General features: G+C 36.3%; 1 protein-coding gene across 1 annotated transcript in view; it reads right to left on the reverse strand.

Annotated features, from left to right (window-relative positions):
- The window catches only part of PRKD1 (protein kinase D1), a 159,864-nt gene that overhangs the window by 58,923 nt on the left and 80,508 nt on the right, over positions 1-20,433 (reverse strand). The window contains exons 4-6 of the mRNA XM_011941842.1: positions 18,689-18,712; positions 1,777-1,987; positions 1,572-1,649 (exon numbers count right to left, since the gene is read on the reverse strand). Of these exons, the coding sequence (XP_011797232.1) occupies positions 1,572-1,649; positions 1,777-1,987; positions 18,689-18,712 (313 nt within the window). The remainder of the gene's footprint in view (positions 1-1,571; positions 1,650-1,776; positions 1,988-18,688; positions 18,713-20,433) is intronic.

The following is a 20,433-nucleotide window of genomic DNA, read 5'->3' on the forward strand; positions in this document are numbered from 1 at the left end:
TTTTATTTCAGTTTATAAGCATCTGAATTTATGAGAAGTTGAATATGTAATTTTATAGGTAGATGCTCGTTTTCCGTTCTTCTAAGCCTGAAAACATGAAAAGTCATGAAAAGCCTTGGAAGGAAGCCAAGGCTGGGATAGAAGTAAAATGCTAGAAGGCAAAGTGATACCAGGCCCCAGTGACTGGGAAACTGCTCATATTTTAGAAACACAGCCCTGGTGGGAAAAAACGTATGTAAGAGGATGACAGAAACTCTCACATGAAAAAAGATTCAGGCCACTGATTCTTACTTTGAGTAACTTTGAAAATCACGAGTTCCAATATATTAAATTGGTCACATAGCTACAGCTTTTAAATAAGACATTTGATATTTGAAGTAATATTGAACCCTGTCATTATACCGTTGATGGTAATGGTTAAAAATTATAATCACTTACTAATGCAAAGTACTCATTTTAAAATTAAAACAAAGATTAATGAGAGACTCTAGCCTGCCAAGCTTGGAAAATTCACATTTTACCAGCTTTTTCTGGATGTATAAGAAAATACCATTTCAAAGTAATCAACAACATCAAAAACTGTTCTGTTTCCCCTTAGTTATAGTTATCCAGTACACACTGACATTCCCTGAGCCTGAACAAAGTCAACACCACATGCCACAAAAAGTGGGACGATCGCCAAGCTTTCAATTTTGGCAGCTAATTCATGAATCTCCAAGCCAGAAACAAGTGTGACAATGTTTTCCTGGAGAGCTCTTCCTTCTTCTTTTAGGTACAGTATATATTTCTTCTAGAGAAGAAAGTTCTAGAGCAAAGATATTCATTCATTCTTCTTAGTTCATCATTCATCAGCTTCTTAGTAACAAAAATACTCAACTAAAAGTATCTGTGGTCTTTTATAGCCATTTTTCTTTCCAGAGGAATTGGAAACTGGTAGCAGACTAAAGGTACAAAGAGGACCACTATCTGCAGAAAAAGCTAACTTGGGATTCTAAGTCAAATATTTTGGTAGTGATCCATTAGAATGCTACCTAGGAAGAAAATAGAAGCTCTTTGCTTAAGATATGACATTTTTCGTAGCAGTCCTTCAAAGTTAATTATACAGTTAGAGTTTTCTTGAAGGAATATTGCCAAATATAGAAAATATATCTATTTTTTTGTTGGCTGACAAAGTTCCTTTTATTATTAAAGATGACTGAAATGAGAAGGACAGAGGAAAAGAGACTGAGAACTACAACTTGTAGGCAGACCAACAACATCCACATTTCTGGGCAAACTAGGATAAGAGTAAAAGAAAATAAAGCTGGGAAATAAATTATGGCTACCCAAGTTTTCAATACTAGCTGCTTACCATGTAAAGATCATGAAAGGGTCTTTGACTGTTATCAAAACTCCATGGATGCTTTTCTATAGTAAAGTAGAACAAACACTGGCCATAATTTACTTTTGGACTGTGTCTGAAATATCTGAACCAAAACCAAAACCATAACCAAAAACCCCAACTAAAATCATCATCACCACACTCTCTAATAGGGAAGAAGCACAGACATGACAGCTGATCTTTTACCTACCTCCATTAATAGTCACTTCGCCAAGGCAGTTGTTTGGTACTTTTGGTGCACAACGTTTATGGCAGTTGAATCTGCAATCTAATCCCAGTGATTTTCAAACAAAACAAAATGAGAATTTGTCAGAAAGAGAAGTGGTAACCAGAAAATACTTATGTCAGATGAATGAGGGTGATCAAAGTTCAACAGGTGACAAAATCATCCTTACCTTTGCACTGCAAGCCCTGCCTGAAAAGCCCCTTCAGAAGCTTCTTGCAGTACTGGCACACCGTGGGCCGGGTGTAGGAGTGGATGACAAATGTATGCGGCACTTTAACTTTAGACATCAAAATCTTGTCAAGTTGAATTGGTCGTCCAATGTATGATTGAGAATTTGACCTCTTTTCTCGACCAATAAACGACTCTGATGGTGATTTCTGCTACATTTTGGAAAACAATAAGGGAAGTAAGATGTAAGAGGCTATTTGATTTATATATTTATATATTTTAAGATCTCGGTTTACTCTTGTATTTAGTACTTTGATGCCTAATAATATGAAAGAAATAATACTATATTTCTGTTAATTAATATAATTTACTTGCTTTCCCCATTTCTATTTGAGTTACCTTGCTTGTATAATCTTAAAAAAAGAGACAGAATTGGAGATCAGAACATTTAAACATGATTTCTAGGTCTTTCAAACATGTTTTTGCTTTAAAAAAGTGGTTCTAATACAGAAATATAAAGTTGGAGGCAAATAAACAGTGCACATATACCATTGACATTTTCTACAGTATTACACGCACATGGTTAGAAAATGCAAGCATTTAAGAAAGACAGAAAATGAAAAGTAAATGCCTCCTGTTTGCCCTACATGGTACTTCATCGAAAAAATGCTATAATCCCAGCACTTTGGGAGGCCAAGGCAGGAGGATCGTTTGGGGTCAGGAATTCAAGACCCGCCTGACTAACATGGTGAAACCCCGTCTCTACTAAAAATAAAAAAATTAGCTGAGTGTGGTGGTGCATGCCTGTAATCCCAGGTACTCAGTAGGCTGAGGCAGGAGAATTGCTTGAACCTGGGAGATGGAGGTTGCAGTGAGCCAAGATCGTGCCACTGCACTCCAGCCTGGGCAACAAGAGTGAAACTCGAAAGAAAGGAAAGAAAGAAAGAGAGAGAGAGAAAAAAAAAAGGAAGGAAGGAAGGAAGGAAGGAAGGAAGGAAGGAAGGAAGGAGGGAGGGAAGGTGGGAAGGAGGGAGGGAGGTAAGGAGGAAGGGAGGTAAGGAGGAAGGGAGGTAAGGAGGAAGGGAGGGAGGGAGGGAAGGAACGTAGGCTTACAGTTCCTTTGGTTTGCCTAAAGAAAAAAAATAAAAATGATTTTAAATTTTTCCTCAGCCATACAACAAAAGATTTGTATTACTGAAAACAGAACTAATATACTATACAAGGAATATAAAAGTGGATTTTTGGATATAATTATATCTCTGTGCACTCTTGTCCATCATTTTGGAATTATTTAATCAGTTCAGTATATAGATTTTTAAAAATTAAATTAACTAAAGTTAACTGTGTTTTCAATTTTTTGGATAATTTCACGGTACCTCTTATATCCTGTGATATATTTGAGAATAAATATATCCCATCAGAATAAATGTATTTTAGAATCATCAGAATACGATAAACCGAATTGCTTTTGAACTGTTGTTATAATTATATATCTCATTTACATATCTCAGTTATTAAGTTCCTAGTCTATAGCAATAACTGTGTTAGGTGCCTTAAAACATAGGCCTTATTATCTACAGTTGAGGCATCCAAGCTCATAAAGTTTAAATAGATACCTCTGGGTCAAATGCTAGTAAACAGTGCAGCCAAAATGTCAACCTACATTTGTTTGCCTCCAGAGCCCTTGTTTTATCACCACACTCGGTTAATTTCTAATTTTAAATGATTACTGATAAGACAAGCAATAAGTCACATTTACAAAAAATTTCTATCCCTTTCAATCCCTATCTGCACCAAAAGGTTAAATACTATTACCAAAAGTGAAAACTATTATTTTCAGATTCACTAGCTCCAGTGAAAAGAAACTTAAAATGAAGTTCTACACAGGAATATTAGGCCTACAGCTACATTCACAATTATAAATCCATAAAGAAAAACTGTAAAGCATAATTATTCTGGAAAGGTTCAACTCTTGCAGAGAAGTCTAGGGAGATTATAAAAATAGCCAAAGGTTTGCCAAACCAGAATCATGAATACATTGAATAAATACCTTCAATGGAATTAAAGAATAATTAAATCCACAGGGTAACGTCCCTGTTCCAGTGTCCTCTAGTAACTGTAGCCAATGGGCCAGTTTTAAGCATAGACTAAAATGAAAATGATATTTTTCCATCGTTGAAAAGTTTTAACACTCAGAATAAAAGATAACCTGATGTCACACTTTCTTAGCAGATTTAACATGTTATCAGATTTGGAAAATCCTATGAAAAGCTGAACAAATCACTGTTCAGTTACTTTCCTTAATTTAAGATACCTAATTGAAGACTGTGCTAACAGAGCCAGTTTGACATTTACTATACCATGGTGCAAATTCATTAGAAAAGCAAGAGGGAATCTAGTAAACTGAGTATTTTCTTTTCATCCAATGTAAATGCTGCCATAAACTGTAAGAACTAGAATTATTTTTGAGAGGTTATTTCATTTATTACCTTCAAGGCAAGATCATGTAAGAAATTTAAAAATATTCCAAGTTTAGGCAAAAGAAATTAGCTGTCACTCTATAGCCCAGAGACTATACTACACACATATTGGGGCAATAATAAGATTTACACTGCCAGCCACATGTGTCCTTGGCACAGAATATGTAATTTATAGTGTCAGAAATTAAGATTTTAATAGCATTAATAAATAGCGCCCTCATACCATTCAAGCCATTTTAAATTTCAAAATCAGACAGCAATCCAACCAGACTTATCATTATCTTTTCTTATAGTCCCAAATATAAGTAATCATTTTCAATATGGCCCATATTTCTAAATGAAAAAGTAAAGCTTTACAATCTTGACACAGGGGACATGCATAGTAACTTATCTTGTAGAAATTGATTTACCGCTGGAAGGAGACTGTTTGAGTCATTTAATTTTACTAAATAACAAACACCTTGGGAAAGGGAGCATGGAGAAGCTGTCTGAAGTTCTGTTTTCATTATTCAATTCTATGTTTCTGGGAGTGTATATACACACATTTGCATGTGTTTTCCCTAACATGAGGCAAATCTAAAGTGCGAAAACAAAAAAGAAAAACTGGGTCATTATCTGATGATTTCCTAAGCACTTACAGGGTTTTTATCCTTCCTTCAATCAAAAATGTAAAACAAGGGCTTTGTTGATATATAACAGACTATTAAAAAAACCAACTGGCTATGGAATAAGGCCATTACCCTGTAATATATATTTATCAATATTTACCTAAATGTTTAAGAACCACCCTTTCTGTAATACTGACATCATCCCTTTAAAAATATTTCTTTTTTTATTTTTTTTTTGAGATGGAGTTTCGCTCTTGTTGCCCAGGCTGGAGTGCAATGGGGCAATCTTGGCTCACTGCAGCCTCCGCCTCCCAGGTTCAAATGATTCTCCTGCCTCAGCCTCCCGAGTAGCTGGGATTACAGGCATGTGTCACCACACCCAGCTAATTTTGTATTTTTAGTAGAGACAGGGTTTCTCTATGTTGGTCAGGCTGGTCTCCAACTCCCGACCTCAGGTGATCCTCCTGCCTCAGCCTCCCAAACTGCTGGGATTACAGGCATGAGCCACTGCGCCTAGCTGGCAAAAGTATTTCTAATGATGTGATCACAAACTAAGACTTAAAGATTTTCAGAATCAATGACACATTTTGTCATTAATAATTAATAACCAGTTGTTGTATTGAGCAAAAACGTAAAATTCCAATTATTACGTGAAGTTTTATGTGAAGTCGTGTACACCATAAAGCATAATTACAGTATGTTTTTGTTTAATATATCAAGCTACAGAGCAGGCAAAAATTCAGAAATTAATAGTTTTAAAGGAAATGATACTTTTAAAAAATCTCATTGATCTCTGGATTTTAAGATAATTTCAACAGGAAACTAGATAGTAATTTGAATCATAATGCTGACAGAAATAATTGGAAATTTTTGCATGAAATGCATTATTATACAAAGTAAAGAGAGTTCATTATATACCAAGTGTATATGTTTTAAAAACTTTATTATACATAAAATTCAAATTCTTCATTAACTTACTACATTTTCTTGCCTTACTTTTATGTTTAATTACAATGAGCACAGTACATTAGAGTTTTAAATAACAACTTTCTTTAAAGCTAACTACAATAAAGTGAAAATTCTTCCCTACCCATCAATACTACTGAAGGTTTCGCTGGGTTTATTAGGTTAACTAAATGGTGTTTAAATTAATTTTCACTCTTAGTTTCTATTCCAATTTGGCCCCATGTAGTTGGCGAACCTGAAATATCTGCAGAATGATTTTTTTTTAACAAGGAGAGGAGGGAAAGTTGAAATGCTTTGGAACGTCTGTTCTATTCTGCTTCATTAATATGTTCAGAGAAAAAAATGGCTCAAAACTTAAAGAGCATATTTAAAATTTCATTTTCTATAACTATGGGAAACACATATAAGATACTGCATTTTTAAAAATTTTATATTTTTATATTAGCCATATGTTCTATGAATTGGAGGAGTTTGGATCAACTTACAGTTGTGGAACTTCTGTAAGAATTGACATGACTGTAAAATATGGTATTGAGATAGATGCATATAAATGATTTGACTTGGCAAATTATATATTATGATAAATATAAAGGTATTTTTTGTGTTAGAAGTGTAAGAGTTAATACATCATGCATGGGAGATAATATGAGAACATAATGATGAAAGTTGTATTTTAAAGCCAGGAATAGAGATTAAATAAAATAAAAATTATGGAGATCAATTTTTTTCAAGTTTGTGGTTTCACAAAGCATCTTTAACATTCTTTTATCAAGTGTTTCATTTTAGATTACTGCCAAAGCTGGAACTCTGTGCACTGAACATCTACTCAGACAATGTATCCTGCTCTTCTAGAGACTGAATTTGTTTTTTAACCTAGAGTGCTAAATTAATGACTCAGCAAGTTTGGAACCTTCCCAGGAAATGATTGCTTAGATTACATTGTGGAAACTCCAACTGCCAGTACGTCTTTAAACATTTAACAGGACTGAAATAATTTCCCAACAAGGTATATTCCACTTAGCAGTTCAAAATGAACTCTCTTCATGAGTTAAGCTAGAAAACACAGAAGAAAAGTTGCCTTTACTTGTGGTTTGTTTATTGTCACTTGTGTAAAAAATCAAACATAAAATTCTCTGAGATAAAAGTCACTTGACAATAAAAAATGATTCAAATAAAAATGTGTGCATTATTAAAATATTTCTATGTGTTAACTAAAATTCATTTTACAGCCATTCACTGTGTCTGGATTTTGGGAGACAACCTCCCCTTAAGTTAAAGAGAAATAGAAAGAGAATGCTTTAGCATACATGCGAATATCTCTTTATGGATTTGTCTGAATCATTTGATAATAAGCTCCTATGGAAGAACAATGTCCATGACAAACAGTAAGCAGTTTCAACTGAGATAAATACACGTTTTCAAGAAGTAAATGCACAGGATTAGTTCACGAGACATTTCAATAGAAATATTTAATATACAGACTGTGCTAAAAGATTTTTACAATTTAAAGTTACATAAACTGTAACACTGACATACTTGCTTTACAGGATTTCAGTTTTAAGAGAGGACACCTGGCTAAGGAATGTTTTCCACTGCAAATGTTCTGTACTTGTCTGCCCGCTCCTCGCCTCTACTTCAACATGAAAATCTGTGCAGAACTCTTCTGCTACCAAACTCAAACACTTAATAGGCTGTTCATATCAATGGGTGGCCCTCAGCATCAAGGATGCAATGGGGAATGGTTGAGACTATAGTAATTTGGAGAGGACAGTGTCACTGTCAAAGGGATGGCTACAGCTCAATTAGTTCTAACAGCTGCCCTGTGAACATGTAAATCCATTGTTGATGGATTTTTCAGTTTTTCAAAAGAAGCAGGGAATCTAGGTGTGTTATAAAATAACTTGATCCAGATGTTAGTAACTGAAAAAGAAATTTAAAAACTTTGTGCCTGTCAGTTTATCTGGGGACTAAATCTAGTTCAAATGGGGATCTTTGAGGTTATAAAAAGTGTTTTCTATCATTATCTAGTTCAGCCAGAGACCTTCATATATGCCAAACCATTTTCATAGCACTTTACATGGATTTCATTTATACCTCATGTATAAACTATAAATACAACTATCTACACATTTTATACAACTATTTCCATAGCACTTTACATAGATTTCATTTATTTATACCTCATGTATAAATAAACTATAAATACAACTATTTATACATTTTATACAACCACTTTTATAGTACTTTACATCGATTTCATTTATGTATACCTCCATGTTACACCTAAAGAAACTGAATTACTGAGAGATTAAATCATTTTCCCAAGATCACACAACTTGTAAGTAGCAGAACTATGAATTCAGGTAGTTTTGCTCCAGATAACAATGATTCCTTTCTCCTTTGATCCTCCCCAGCTCTCACATTCCTTGATTTTATGCTAATATAGAAAACAGCAAGTATTTTCTTCCTCTCAGTTAGTCAATAAGGACGACAAAAGAGGCAATAAGACAACAAGAATAATCAAATAGTAGTGTGTTTTATGTGCCAAAAATGGAATGCAGAATATCATGAACCCCTTAACCTTGACCTATAGAAGAGACTTCTCACCAGCTTGTCTGTGCTTAGATGATAGGACCTGAGTCACGTATGTTTTCCAGAACACAATAACTAGTGGAATAAAGGGCTGCTATTCCATAAACATCACTCAGTTGGCTGCCTACTTTCCTATTCAGGTGTTATTATGCTTAAAAGATACTAGCATAACTATGCAAAAATAGACGCAAGCCAATGTTAATCTTTTATTCCAGAAGTTTCAAGATCTAGCATTTTGGACTATCACTCAACGAACAGCGCAGAGTAACAGCTTAAGAGAGTTCTCTCCTATTGCCATCAAGATGGATCTATCGCATTTAGCAAGTGTTTCCTAGGGGAAAATTTTACCTGAAAGTTCAATTCAGAGGCTTCAGGATATATAAAAATGAGGAAATAACATTCTCTGTGCCCAATTAGTTTACTAGCCAGTACAGTCCTAGGCACAGCATAACCGTTATTATTGTTGTCCTTTATATTTACCCTTTCCCTTTTTCATAGATGGTTTCCTCCTTATTTTTCAGATTTCAGTTTCCACGACCCCTTCTCTGAGAGGCCTCCACACCACCTAACTTATTGCTTACCTCCACTCCATACTCTGTTACTCTCTCACATCATCCTGTCTCCTCCAAAGTCATTAATGCAGCATGCAACTGCATTTACCTATTTGTTTACTGGATTTTTATTGTCTCCCTTCAACAGAATATAGGTTCCAGGAGGGCAGCATCTTTATTATTTTGTTCATCATTGTATCACCAATTTCTGGAATATTGTGTCACAAAGAATAAGTGCTTTTATATATATATATATAAACACATATATACACACACACACACACACACACACACACATATATATATGAAAGTTTGAAGGAAAGATAAACCATATTCATGGTGGAGGCAGGGGGTCATTCAGAACGGGGGTTTCCTGAAGAAAAGACATTTGCATGGACCCCAAGGTAAGTCTTGCCATACCGTGGCTATGTTGAGTATTATTAGTAATTAAAATTTTGTTCGCGTGTGGGGCAGGGAGGAAGGAAGGATAGCTAATGGGTGCAAAAAAACAGCACAGTGAATAAAACCAAGTATTTGCGATCACAACAAGATGACTATAGTTAAAAATAATTTAACTGTGCATTTTTAAACAACTAGAAGAGTACAATTGGATTGTTTGTAACACAAAGGACAAATCGTTGAAGTGAATGGATACCCCATTTACCCCGATGTGATTATTAAATACCACATGCCTGTATGAAAATATCTCCTATAACCCAAAAATATATATACCTACTATGTACCCACAAAAACTAGATAGATAGATAGATAGATAGATAGATAGATAGATAGATAGATAGATAGGATCTTTCAGGACAATTCAGTCCCATCAATCTGCAAACTGTCCAGAGATTTCTTTTTTATACTTCAAAACTGTCCATCTCACTTAGGGATGATGACCTAACCTGCTGTCAGGAAAACATCGCTGTGAACACTCAGTCTGAGGCTACTTTCTGAAGCAAAAAACAAACAAAAAAACCAGAAAAAAAACCCCACACAGTCATCTGTAACAACACCTACATGAATATATGACCTCTCACACAGGAGTGGGGATTTTCCAGCACAGAGTTCTTTGACAACAGAAAAATATGAAAACCCTTGAGAAATGGAGTTCATATAGGAATGCACGTTTCCAGGCTCTATAATTCAGGCAGCAGAGAGTAGGGTGTGTGAGTTTCAGGTTTTTTGGTGGTATTTTGATTCTCTATCCCGTGAGCTACCTGTCAAATATCCTAAATTTATAGCATAAATAAAAGCTAACCAACACCTTTTCATAACAGTAAAAGGGTGGCTACCGGGCAAGTAAAAAAAATATGTGCCCACTGCTTAGCGGTGACAGATACTGTGTTATACCGTGGAGAATCCATCTTAACATTTGCAGCAATTTGTGAAAGCTTTCAAAGTAATAATATATATGATCTCTTACTAAAATACAAGGGGATCTAGATTTGTTGAGTACTAAAGTAATCGTAGAAGTTACATTAACTTTTATATTGCCTCACTCTTTTCAAGTAAACCAAAATGAAAGGTAAAGGAACCTTGATATTTTCTTAAGTGATCTACCCATTGCAAGGAAAGCACCAGAACTGTTCAAAAATTGTGGCAAATTACATGTACATTTCCACTGAGGAAGAATATAACTGCATATCAACTTCTACTTTGGGGCTTTAAGTGTCAGAAAGTGAAATCGAGGGTAAACAGATTATGTGGGAAAACCAAGGACAGCAATGTTAGAGGTAAGTATTCCCATAGTATTTGACCTTGCCTGAATAGACAGGGACTTGGCCTGGGTTTATGATCTCACTGGAAAGCTGAATGAAATAGTCTGAAAAGAGACTGTGGCATTGATTACTACTGCCTTGGAGACATCGAACAGCTGGGAAAGTATGCCATAAACACAGTTGTAGGCCACAAAGGCGACAGCTTCTCCCTTCAAAAATGGCCCATAATGATAACTTTATAGTGTTGCAAGAAATAAGGGGCCAGAGAGACCAAATAGGGGTGCAGGAGAGTTTATTTAAGGTGTACACTGGCTTAGTGGACATGTGTCCTGAAAGACTGAGCACCAGACAAAGAAAGCAGTGTCCTTTTAAGTAGTTTATGGCGGGAACTACATGATGCAGGAATGAGGCTCACAGAAGCGAGAACAAAAGCAGTTAATCATTAGGTAACATTCTTGAGATTCAGCTTACCCATCTTGGGAAAAACATGTCCTATAACTTATGCTCACCTATTTTTTGACTTTGCAGCTGCAAAGCAAGAAGAAAAACAGAAACTTATAGACCTTACAAAATATGTGGGAACGAGATAAGTTTAATTAATGTCTTACAGTTTTTACAGAAAGGCGTTAACATTCTTTTTTAACTTTTACTTCAAGGGGGTTCACCAATGCCTTACAGCTAAACTTTTTATTATTTTTTCTATTTCACAAGGACAATCAATTCTTTAACTTTTCTGCTTCAATCCCCCCTTTGGTGCTCTGTGTAAATGATGTTTAATAAAGAGCACCACAATTTTTTGGCTTTTTTTGAGTGGGTACGTATTTTCTTTGAGGCAAGGCCCGGTAGGTACTTGGTTAAGGCCATGATTTGAGTAGTAGTATGCTTTGTTACCATTGCCTGTACAGTTGACCAGATACTTTTGAGTAATAGAGGCAGGAGGCAAAGGAGAACTGACATCTTTTAACTATAACTATAAAGCTTTTTATTAGTTATCGAAAGACAAGAACCATTCACTAAAACGTGAATCTGGGGATATTTTTTCCAGGTTTGAACTGGGACATGAACAAGTTTAACCATTTTCCCTGGGCCTGCCTTATAGACGCTGTGTTTACCATGTGCTGGCCTCACAAAGTCTTTTATAAAACTGGCTGGGGCTTTTTTTTTTTTTTTTTTGACAGAGTCTTGCTCTGTCACCCAGGCTAGAGTGCAGTGGCGCCATCTTGGCTCACTGCAAGCTCTGCCTCCCGGTTCACACCATTCTCCTGCCTCAGCTTTCTAAGTAGCTGGGATTACAGGCCCCACCACCATGCCCGGCCAATTTTTTGTATTTTTAGTAGAGACGGGGTTTCACTCTGTTAGCCAGGATGGTCTCGATCTCCTGACCTCGTGATCCGCCCGTCTCGGCCTCCCAAAGTGCTGGGATTACATGCTTGAGCCACTGCGCCTGGCCTTTTTCAAAGATTTTTAATATACATTCCAATGAAGTGGGTTTTGACGATTTTCCTCCCATTTCCTCCCAGTAACAACACAGCACAGTCACTTTTCCTTTCTTTTTAGACCAATCAGACCCAGTTGGTCTTCCACTTTGCTCAGAGCATACAGCCTCTACTAAGAGACCTGTAGCCCTCTACATGTCACTCCTCACGTTGGTTCCTTCTGGAACTGTCTTTATCACACACTTTCCTGTTTCCAGCTCCCTTTCCTGGTTGGGGTAGCGAGTCACTCATGCCACTTCCAGTTTCCTAGTTGGGGTGGCGAGCCACTCTCGCCACCTCCAGTTTTCTTTTCCTAACTGACTTAGCAACCCACTCTCGTGTCCTGTCTTGTTGGGGTGTGAGTTTCATTCAAATCCATGAGCCACTCTTATTGTCCCCAGTCCCACTGGGTCGGATTAGTTGTCACTCCCCTGGAGGTGATCAGGCTTCCCTTCTGTCCTTAGGGACGGGTCCTGCCTCACGGCCCAAACCTTACCGCGGTCCAGATGTCTGTGTGCTGCTCCTGATACCATCCAGGAATCCCCTTTACGGGTTCCGTTGCGCTGTTGGGAAGAGCACCAGGACATGGGAGGGCCCATCATCCCCTTTCGAGCTGAAGCTCTCCCGTTGGCGCCAAGGTTCCCAGGTCTCCCCTGTCCCGGGGCCTCAGTCCCACAGGCAAAGGAGGCGGAAATCTGCCATCTCCAGTCCCGGGTTTTGGCACTAGAAATGTTGCAGGGAATTAAGGGGCCAGAGAGACTGAATAGCGGTGGAGAAGAGTTTATTTAAGGTGTATACTGGCTTAGTGGACATGCGTCCTGAAAGACTGAGCACTAAACAAAGAAAGCAGTTGCCTTTTAAGGAGTTTTTGGCAGGAACTACCTGATGCAGGAATCAAGCTTACAGAAGCAAGAACAAAAGCAGTTAATGATTAGGTAACATTCTTGAGATTCAGCTTACACATCTTGTAACTTACGCTTATCTATTTTGTGACCTTGCAGCTGCACAGCAAGAAGGAAAAGAGAAACTTACAGACCTTACACTATATGTGGGAAAGAGATAAGGTGTCTTACAGTTTCTACAGAAAGGCAGTTAATATTCTTTTCTAACTTTTACTTCAAGGGGTTCACCAATGCCTATTACAGCTAAACTTTTTATTATTTTTTCTATTTCACAAGGACAATCAATTCTTTAGTTTCTCTACTTCAATAGTACATTATAGAATCCTAGCCCATAACACTCAATGTCAAACAGGTAGTGCTGTGTGTGTCTGTGTGTACGTGCTCATGTGCTTCTGAAACAACATGGTAAGACCAAAGACTAGATTTTAATGCAACTTAATTACAAAAGAAAAAGAGACAAAAGAGACTTTTTCCCTCTATCTATCCCACACCCCCAAAAGAGCTTTGGGTTTTAAAAATACAGAAAAGCACTCACTCAATGAAATTATATCACTCAAGTGATATTTTCAGTGCATGACTACACAAAAATAGATACCACTAAAAACTTGGCTATTTAGAGAAAGAGGCATATTTGTTCATAATTCCCAGACATTGTCTCATCTTACATTTCACTATATTTATTATCAAAATGGCAACATCATCACTCTTTTTGAGAAGGCAAGAAGGAACTCATTTGATTAGATTAAATCAAGTATCAGAATACTGTATCTAAGGGGTTGAGTAAAATAATGTATCTAAATATTGTGAAAAGACACAAATATTTTAGAGGCTGAATTTTCCCTAGTTTCTAGAAGTCTAATTTATAGCACCAATTCCAATCTTCCACTCTCCTCTCTCCTTCTCATTATTATCTCTTCTATACAAATCTTTCTTTTTTTTTCCTGGGTAGGCACATTATGAGGACATATAAACTCTCGAAGTGAACATAAGTAACCTTTTTTCATATTTTTATTTATTATTTAATTATGTATTTATTTTTGAGACAGTTTGGCTCTTGACAGGCTAGAGTGCAATGGCTGTGATATCTGCTCACTGCAACCTCCACCTCCTGGGTTCAAGTGATTCTCCTGCCTCAGTTCTTCCGAGTAGCTGGGATTACAAGCATACACCACCATGCCCAGCTAACTTTTTGTGTTTTTAGTACAGATGGGGTTTCACCATGTTGACCAGGCTGGTCTCGAACTCCCAACCTCAGATGATTCACCTGCCTTGGCCTCCCAAAGTGTTGGGATTACAGGCGTGAACCACTGTGCCTGGACCTTTTTTTCATATTACTCAGGTAGCAGTTCAGAAGTTATGAGCAGTCAGGAATTAAGGGAGAAGAGACTTAAATCTGTCCCAGCCTAGAATATTAGATGGATGCAGATGCCCACTAAGTAAATGCCTGTGCTTCGTAACAGTGGAAGGCTCTGTTTTGTGTCTTGTTAGGAGTAATATGGAGGTCATGGTACCTTGCCTGAGAGTTGCAGAGGACCTTCAGAGTTGTTACTAAAAATCTGATTGCTTTTAAGACCCACATATGTGTGGGGCAATTGGTATATGATGCCAGCCCCTCCCAGCAGGGTTCATGAAGTACTCTCCAGTAGTATTCACATTTACAGTCACACATCTGCAAGGTTTTGTTCAGTGCATGAACAAACTTAAGAATGAACATATATGATATGCCAGGCTTGTGGAATGAAATCACGTTACAGTAACTCAAAGCAGGCCTCACAATCTTATTCATTTTACTAAAGGACTCTTTCCCCAGAAACTCACTACTGCACATAGTCTCAGGAAGCAGGGAAGTTCTGGTTAAAAAATTTTTGGACATCTTTCCTCACTGAAAGTACATACTGCCCAGGTTTGAATTTGAAAAACTAGTTTATACAGTCATCAAAGGAAAATTTGTAATTTCTGGCAAATGTACTACATGGGTGTCATGGTGCATATTTAAATGGAAAAATGACTTTTTAATTCAGAGAAATCACCAGGATTCCTGGAATTCCAGAACACAAGAGTTAAGTCTCTACTTCTAAATAGACCTTTGCTACACTGAAAAATATCCTGGAAAATGTTCACCTGGGCAGTAAATATCATCATAGTTAAGAAATAGCTTTTTGTCCATTATTTGCATATTTGAAAAGAAACTACTTTGACTATTATAAAATGTATCAGGATCATATCTAATTATAGATAGAAAATGCAATGCTGTATTCTCTTGTTTTCATTTTTTAAATAAATGAAAACAGTAACTAAATGAATCATTTTTGAGGGGGGATTTTCTATGAACGTATGCAGCCTAGCACTCATGTTAGTACAATCCATGTCTTAATTACATGTGAGTCAGTAAACTCGTATGAAAATAATAGCAGTTTATGGCAAATTGTTATTTAGAAAATATGCAACCGCACATAAAATGTTAAACTGAATATTATCCAAATTTCATAAAATTAAAGGATATAAAATGGTCAAACACAGAGAAACCTTTTAGAATGAGTGATTTACTTCCTAATAATTTCTGTAAGGTGGCCTGAATGTTAAGAATACCCAAAAAGATTAGGCTAGAAGCATTTATTTCCAAGAAAAAGAAGTTCTCTGTAGAGTCTCCTAACTTCAAAGCTAAATTAGTAGACAACACCTTAAAGTCACCGAAAAACATTTAAGATAACTTTAGTAAAGCTATCTAATTTTTTTTTAAAATCCATCATGTAAAAAATGCTGTGTTGTCAATTATATCCTATGGTCACAAAGGTCATCCAGTATCTTAAATTCTGCTTCATTTTCTACTTTGACTTCAGCTCTTTTACCTCAAGAAAAGATCATTCTCGTCAATCGCTTGACAAAAATATTATCTTTAATCTGGCCGTGTTGATTTATTTTCAACGTGTCTCCATATGGTTAAGTTTCTATATGGTAAGCGAATGAATGAAAATATGTCTTCTTCATGTCAAAAAATCAATATGGGAAAAGACATAAAAAACATACAGATCATAGATTGATGGAGGATAACAGTCACAATACATAAAGACTATAAACCAACAAGCAATTCAATGGAAAAAGGGAAAGGCAACTCACCACAGCTGAAACACTAAAGGTCAATTAGTATATGAAAAGCCTTTATTCGCTCCAATAAAGAAATATATAGTTAGGCACAGATTATATATATTTCAAATCAGCAGTGAGGAAAAGCCTTTTAAAATATTGACAACACCTGTTGGGAAGAGTATAAGGAAATGGAAACTCTCATATACCATTTTCAGTAGAGTTAAAAATGTAAACTTTTACACTTTTGAATAACTATACATTTTTTTAAAAAAGCAGTATAACCTATTTGGTTTATAATAATGTTATCTACTAACTCATTCAGTAAATAATTTTTATTTTTATTTTATTATTTTTTTGAGACAGTCTCACTCTATCACCCAGGCTGGAGTGCAGTGGCGTGATCTCAGCTCAATGCAACCTCTGCCTCCCGGGTTCAAGCAATTCTCATGCCTCAGCTTCCTGAGTAGCCGGGATTACAGGTGTGTGACACCTGCATAGCTAATTTTTGTATGTTTTTAGTAGAGGTAGGGTTTCACCATGTTGACCAAGTTGGTCTCGAACTCCTAGCCTCGAGTTATCTGCCTGCCTCGGCCTCCTAAAGTGCTAGGATTACAGGTATGAGCCACTGTGCTTGGCCAAATAAATATTTATTCAGAATTTACTAATGCTTTTACAAATATACAAAAAATACATAGAGATGCTTATTTTTGCATTATTTTCATATTTAAAATGTAAACAGGAGGAGAAATTGGTTACATAAATGAATATATTTCATTGTAATATAATACCAGGAAGCTTATACAAGGACATATACTGTATTTACTTGTTGGTTTATGGTTTACCTATGCAAGCTCCATGAAGGCAGATAATTTATCTATTTTTGCATACTTGTGCACCTCAGGGTTACAGACATAAAAGCGTAAACTGACCAGGACATGCTGAACGTGGAGCAATGGCCAGGTTTCTATAACCATTCTGCTACTTGCACAACTGTCACTAAGACATTTCTCTGAAGAAATTTTGGTCGAATTTTATGCATCAGTTTCTTCCAAGACATTTATAAAGAGAAAAGTCTGTTATCTTTTTGACAAACTAGACGTAAACAAAGTTCAAGAAAAATAGCTCATGCTGAAAACACATCTTATTTCCATCAGGAGCTAGCCTGTGAAGGCCTGGTTGCTTTTAATTTGTACGACTTGCACAGAAAATCAGACTACTCTTCAGTCCTCCTTTATGCAATCTGTTCCCAACTGCAATGTGGGAGAAAGAAGTGAAAAATGTTTCCCGTCCTTCTTTGGCTTTATGCCCAAAGGATTATTTGAAGGGAAAGATACTAATTCACATTTAAAATTATGTCTAGAAGGCATTTTAAATTATAAACCCAATTTATAAGACTATAAAAATTACACTCACCTAGCTTTCACACTGGACTTATTCTAAGTAGGACACTTTTTGAATAAGAATGATTTTCCAAAAATAGGAATTTACTATTATTGAAGCAGATGTCTTCATCCTGTAGCTTATGAATCAGAAATCCTGACTCATCAATCTTAATTAACCCAGAACATGTTCTGGTTGTGTTTTCATTAGCTTCCTTTGTTAGAGTTACCTTAACAAATCCATCTTAGAATGGATACTAATAATACTATTTAAAATTTATAGTCCCACGAGGGAAAATAACAGTATGTCAACTCTCAATTGACCAAGGTACAGAAATAAAAGACACTAAACATTCACAAGTCAACTGACCAAAACAAACCATCACAAGAAGAGCACTGTTGTATGCTCTAATACTTGACCTAAATACTTCTCCTCTATGTTCATATCATTTATTGCTTAAGATAGAAAAAAGGCCAATTTTGGAGGGGGGGCTTAACAAACCTTTTTTGAAGGAAATTTGTGTCTTTTCCATATATAATTTCTGTCTCGATTGAGAGACTGACATTTCCATTTGTATACCATTTTTAAAAAACAATTAATAGATTGTGATAACACAAAAGGATGGAAAGATCCTTTATTGAAAAGGTAAGTTTAGGAACTGTAAACAAGTAGTTACAGCCATCTTTAGGCAATATACTGGGATGGTGTCCTCACTTTGCAGGCCTCTGTGGTACCTGGGATTAGGATATAGTTCCGATGTGCATGAGATTCATTTAACATAACATCGCATAAGCGAGGGCTGATGTAGTCTTCTTTATTCTCAACGTGTCTGTTCAGTTTCATTAAAAAAAACCAATGTTATGAAATCAAGCAGTCACAGGGCAAAATTTGACCTGAAAAACCTAATTCTGTTACTCTAATGACTTCATTGCCCTTCAGCCTATTGGGACTGTGAAAAGTTAAACATAACAGGACAAAAGCAAGGAAAACCTGAGGGCTTTCTGTGGGCCAATGTGTTGAATTTTGAGCTAAACTTTGACCTGATTATTCTCATAAAGTCAATACAGACAATTGTCTGATGTCAGCCTAATATGCTGGTTTGAAAAAGATAGTGAAGCAAATTTCTAGTGCCAGGTAGCATTAGTACCTACCTCAAAGCCAGGACTCACAGGAGACTGAAACATGAAGTTGTAAGAGCAAAAAGCAGGCAAAGGTGCAGAATCAAAGGAGAAAAAGACAGGAAAACAACGTTATTGGATGAAAGTAAAGCACATTATTCAATAATGTTTCATATAGGCATGTTTTAAAAGAAAAGCAAAATGTTATACTAATCAGTCTTTATAACTACAGAGAATCTGAGTTGGAAACTATATTTAATATTTAAATGGAACTATAGACACTAAGTAAAAATTGCAAAAATAGTTCACAGTTGTGAGTTGGTAGATGCTAAAAAAAAAAAACAACTCTACTTGTCATGGTCTCAGTAATGAACGATGGTTCCTTCACCTTATTGAAAATAAATTACAGTCAAAATGAAGCATTTTTGACCTTTAAGTGAAAGATTAGATTTTCTTCACAATAATTCATATTCTCAATGGGAAAAGAAAGAAAAAGGTCATCAAAGTAATCAAATGATACAAAGTTGTTAGATGCTTGCAAGCAAGAATAAGCTCATGAATAATCAGTAGCAGTCAGTGGTTTCCAAACCTAGAAAGTCCAATAGTGGGTTAGAGTTTTAAGGAGAAAAATATGCCTATAGTGTATTCTTTGTTCATTTTGCAATCTTTGTTGCATATAATTATTTTCTATCTGATTCCATTCAAGGTTGAAATATAATTCAAAAGCAGTAAGGTTACTCTGAATGATTTTTTAAAAGATAAGAGGTAATATCAATGAAAAATATGACAGAGTTTAATTAAGTAGATAACACTTAACTGGTAATTTAAATTGAGTATGTTGTTTTTCGTCTCTCTCAAGCTTTTTTGGGGCAGATCTATCTGATAACTAGAAACCAAATCAAAACTTCAATATAGTTCACTCTTTTTCTTAACAAAAATGCATGACTGAGCTTTGAAATGTGATTTTTTTGCAGTGTTGAATAAAAGACCCCACATTGAGAAAAATCCTAGTATCTGTTTTTTTTTTTTTTTTGAATCTTCAGTCCTCATTTGAAATCTGCAGCTAACCCATTTTGTCAGAAACTTTGGAAAGTCATGAGCATTTAGACTGAGGTTCTACCAAGACTGATTGGTTATCCAGTATTACCTGCTACAGGCTGGGTGCAGTGGCTCACGCCTATAATCCCAGCACTTTGGGAGGCCGAGGCAGGGGGATCACGAGATCAGGAGATTGAGATCATCCTGGCTAACATGGTGAAACCCCATCTCTATTTAAAAATACAAAAAATTAGCCTGGCGTGGTGGCGGGCGCCTGTAGTCCCAGCTACTCAGAAGGCTGAGGCAGGAGAATGGTGTGAACCCAGCAGGTGGAGCTTGCAGTGAGCCAAGATTGTGCCACTGCACTCCAGCCTGGGTCACAGAGCGAGACTCCGTCTCGAAAAAAAAAAAATATCTGCCACATTTCTGGATTGACATGAAGCATGTGCAGAGCTTAAGGGCAACAACCACTCATTTGAAAATAACCAAACATGAGTTTCAGGGAAAAATTATAACCTTGTTTGCAGGTACTCTTAGGGCACATTCACATGCAGAAATGGCAAAGTTGGCTCTTTGGGAGAGGAAATCAATTTCTTCATTTCCAAAGGAAGATATTATCCTTGCCATCTACATATCTGATATCCAAAGTGTATGTATTTTCCCCAGTTAGCAGCCCTGAATATCTTTTTTCTGGGCCGTCATCACAATTCAGCTTCAGCAGCATGCTGTTCAGCTCATAT

The sequence above is a fragment of the Colobus angolensis genome, unplaced genomic scaffold (genome assembly GCF_000951035.1).
Source record: "Colobus angolensis palliatus isolate OR3802 unplaced genomic scaffold, Cang.pa_1.0 Scaffold202, whole genome shotgun sequence".
In the NCBI taxonomy this organism is placed as follows: domain Eukaryota; kingdom Metazoa; phylum Chordata; class Mammalia; order Primates; family Cercopithecidae; genus Colobus; species Colobus angolensis.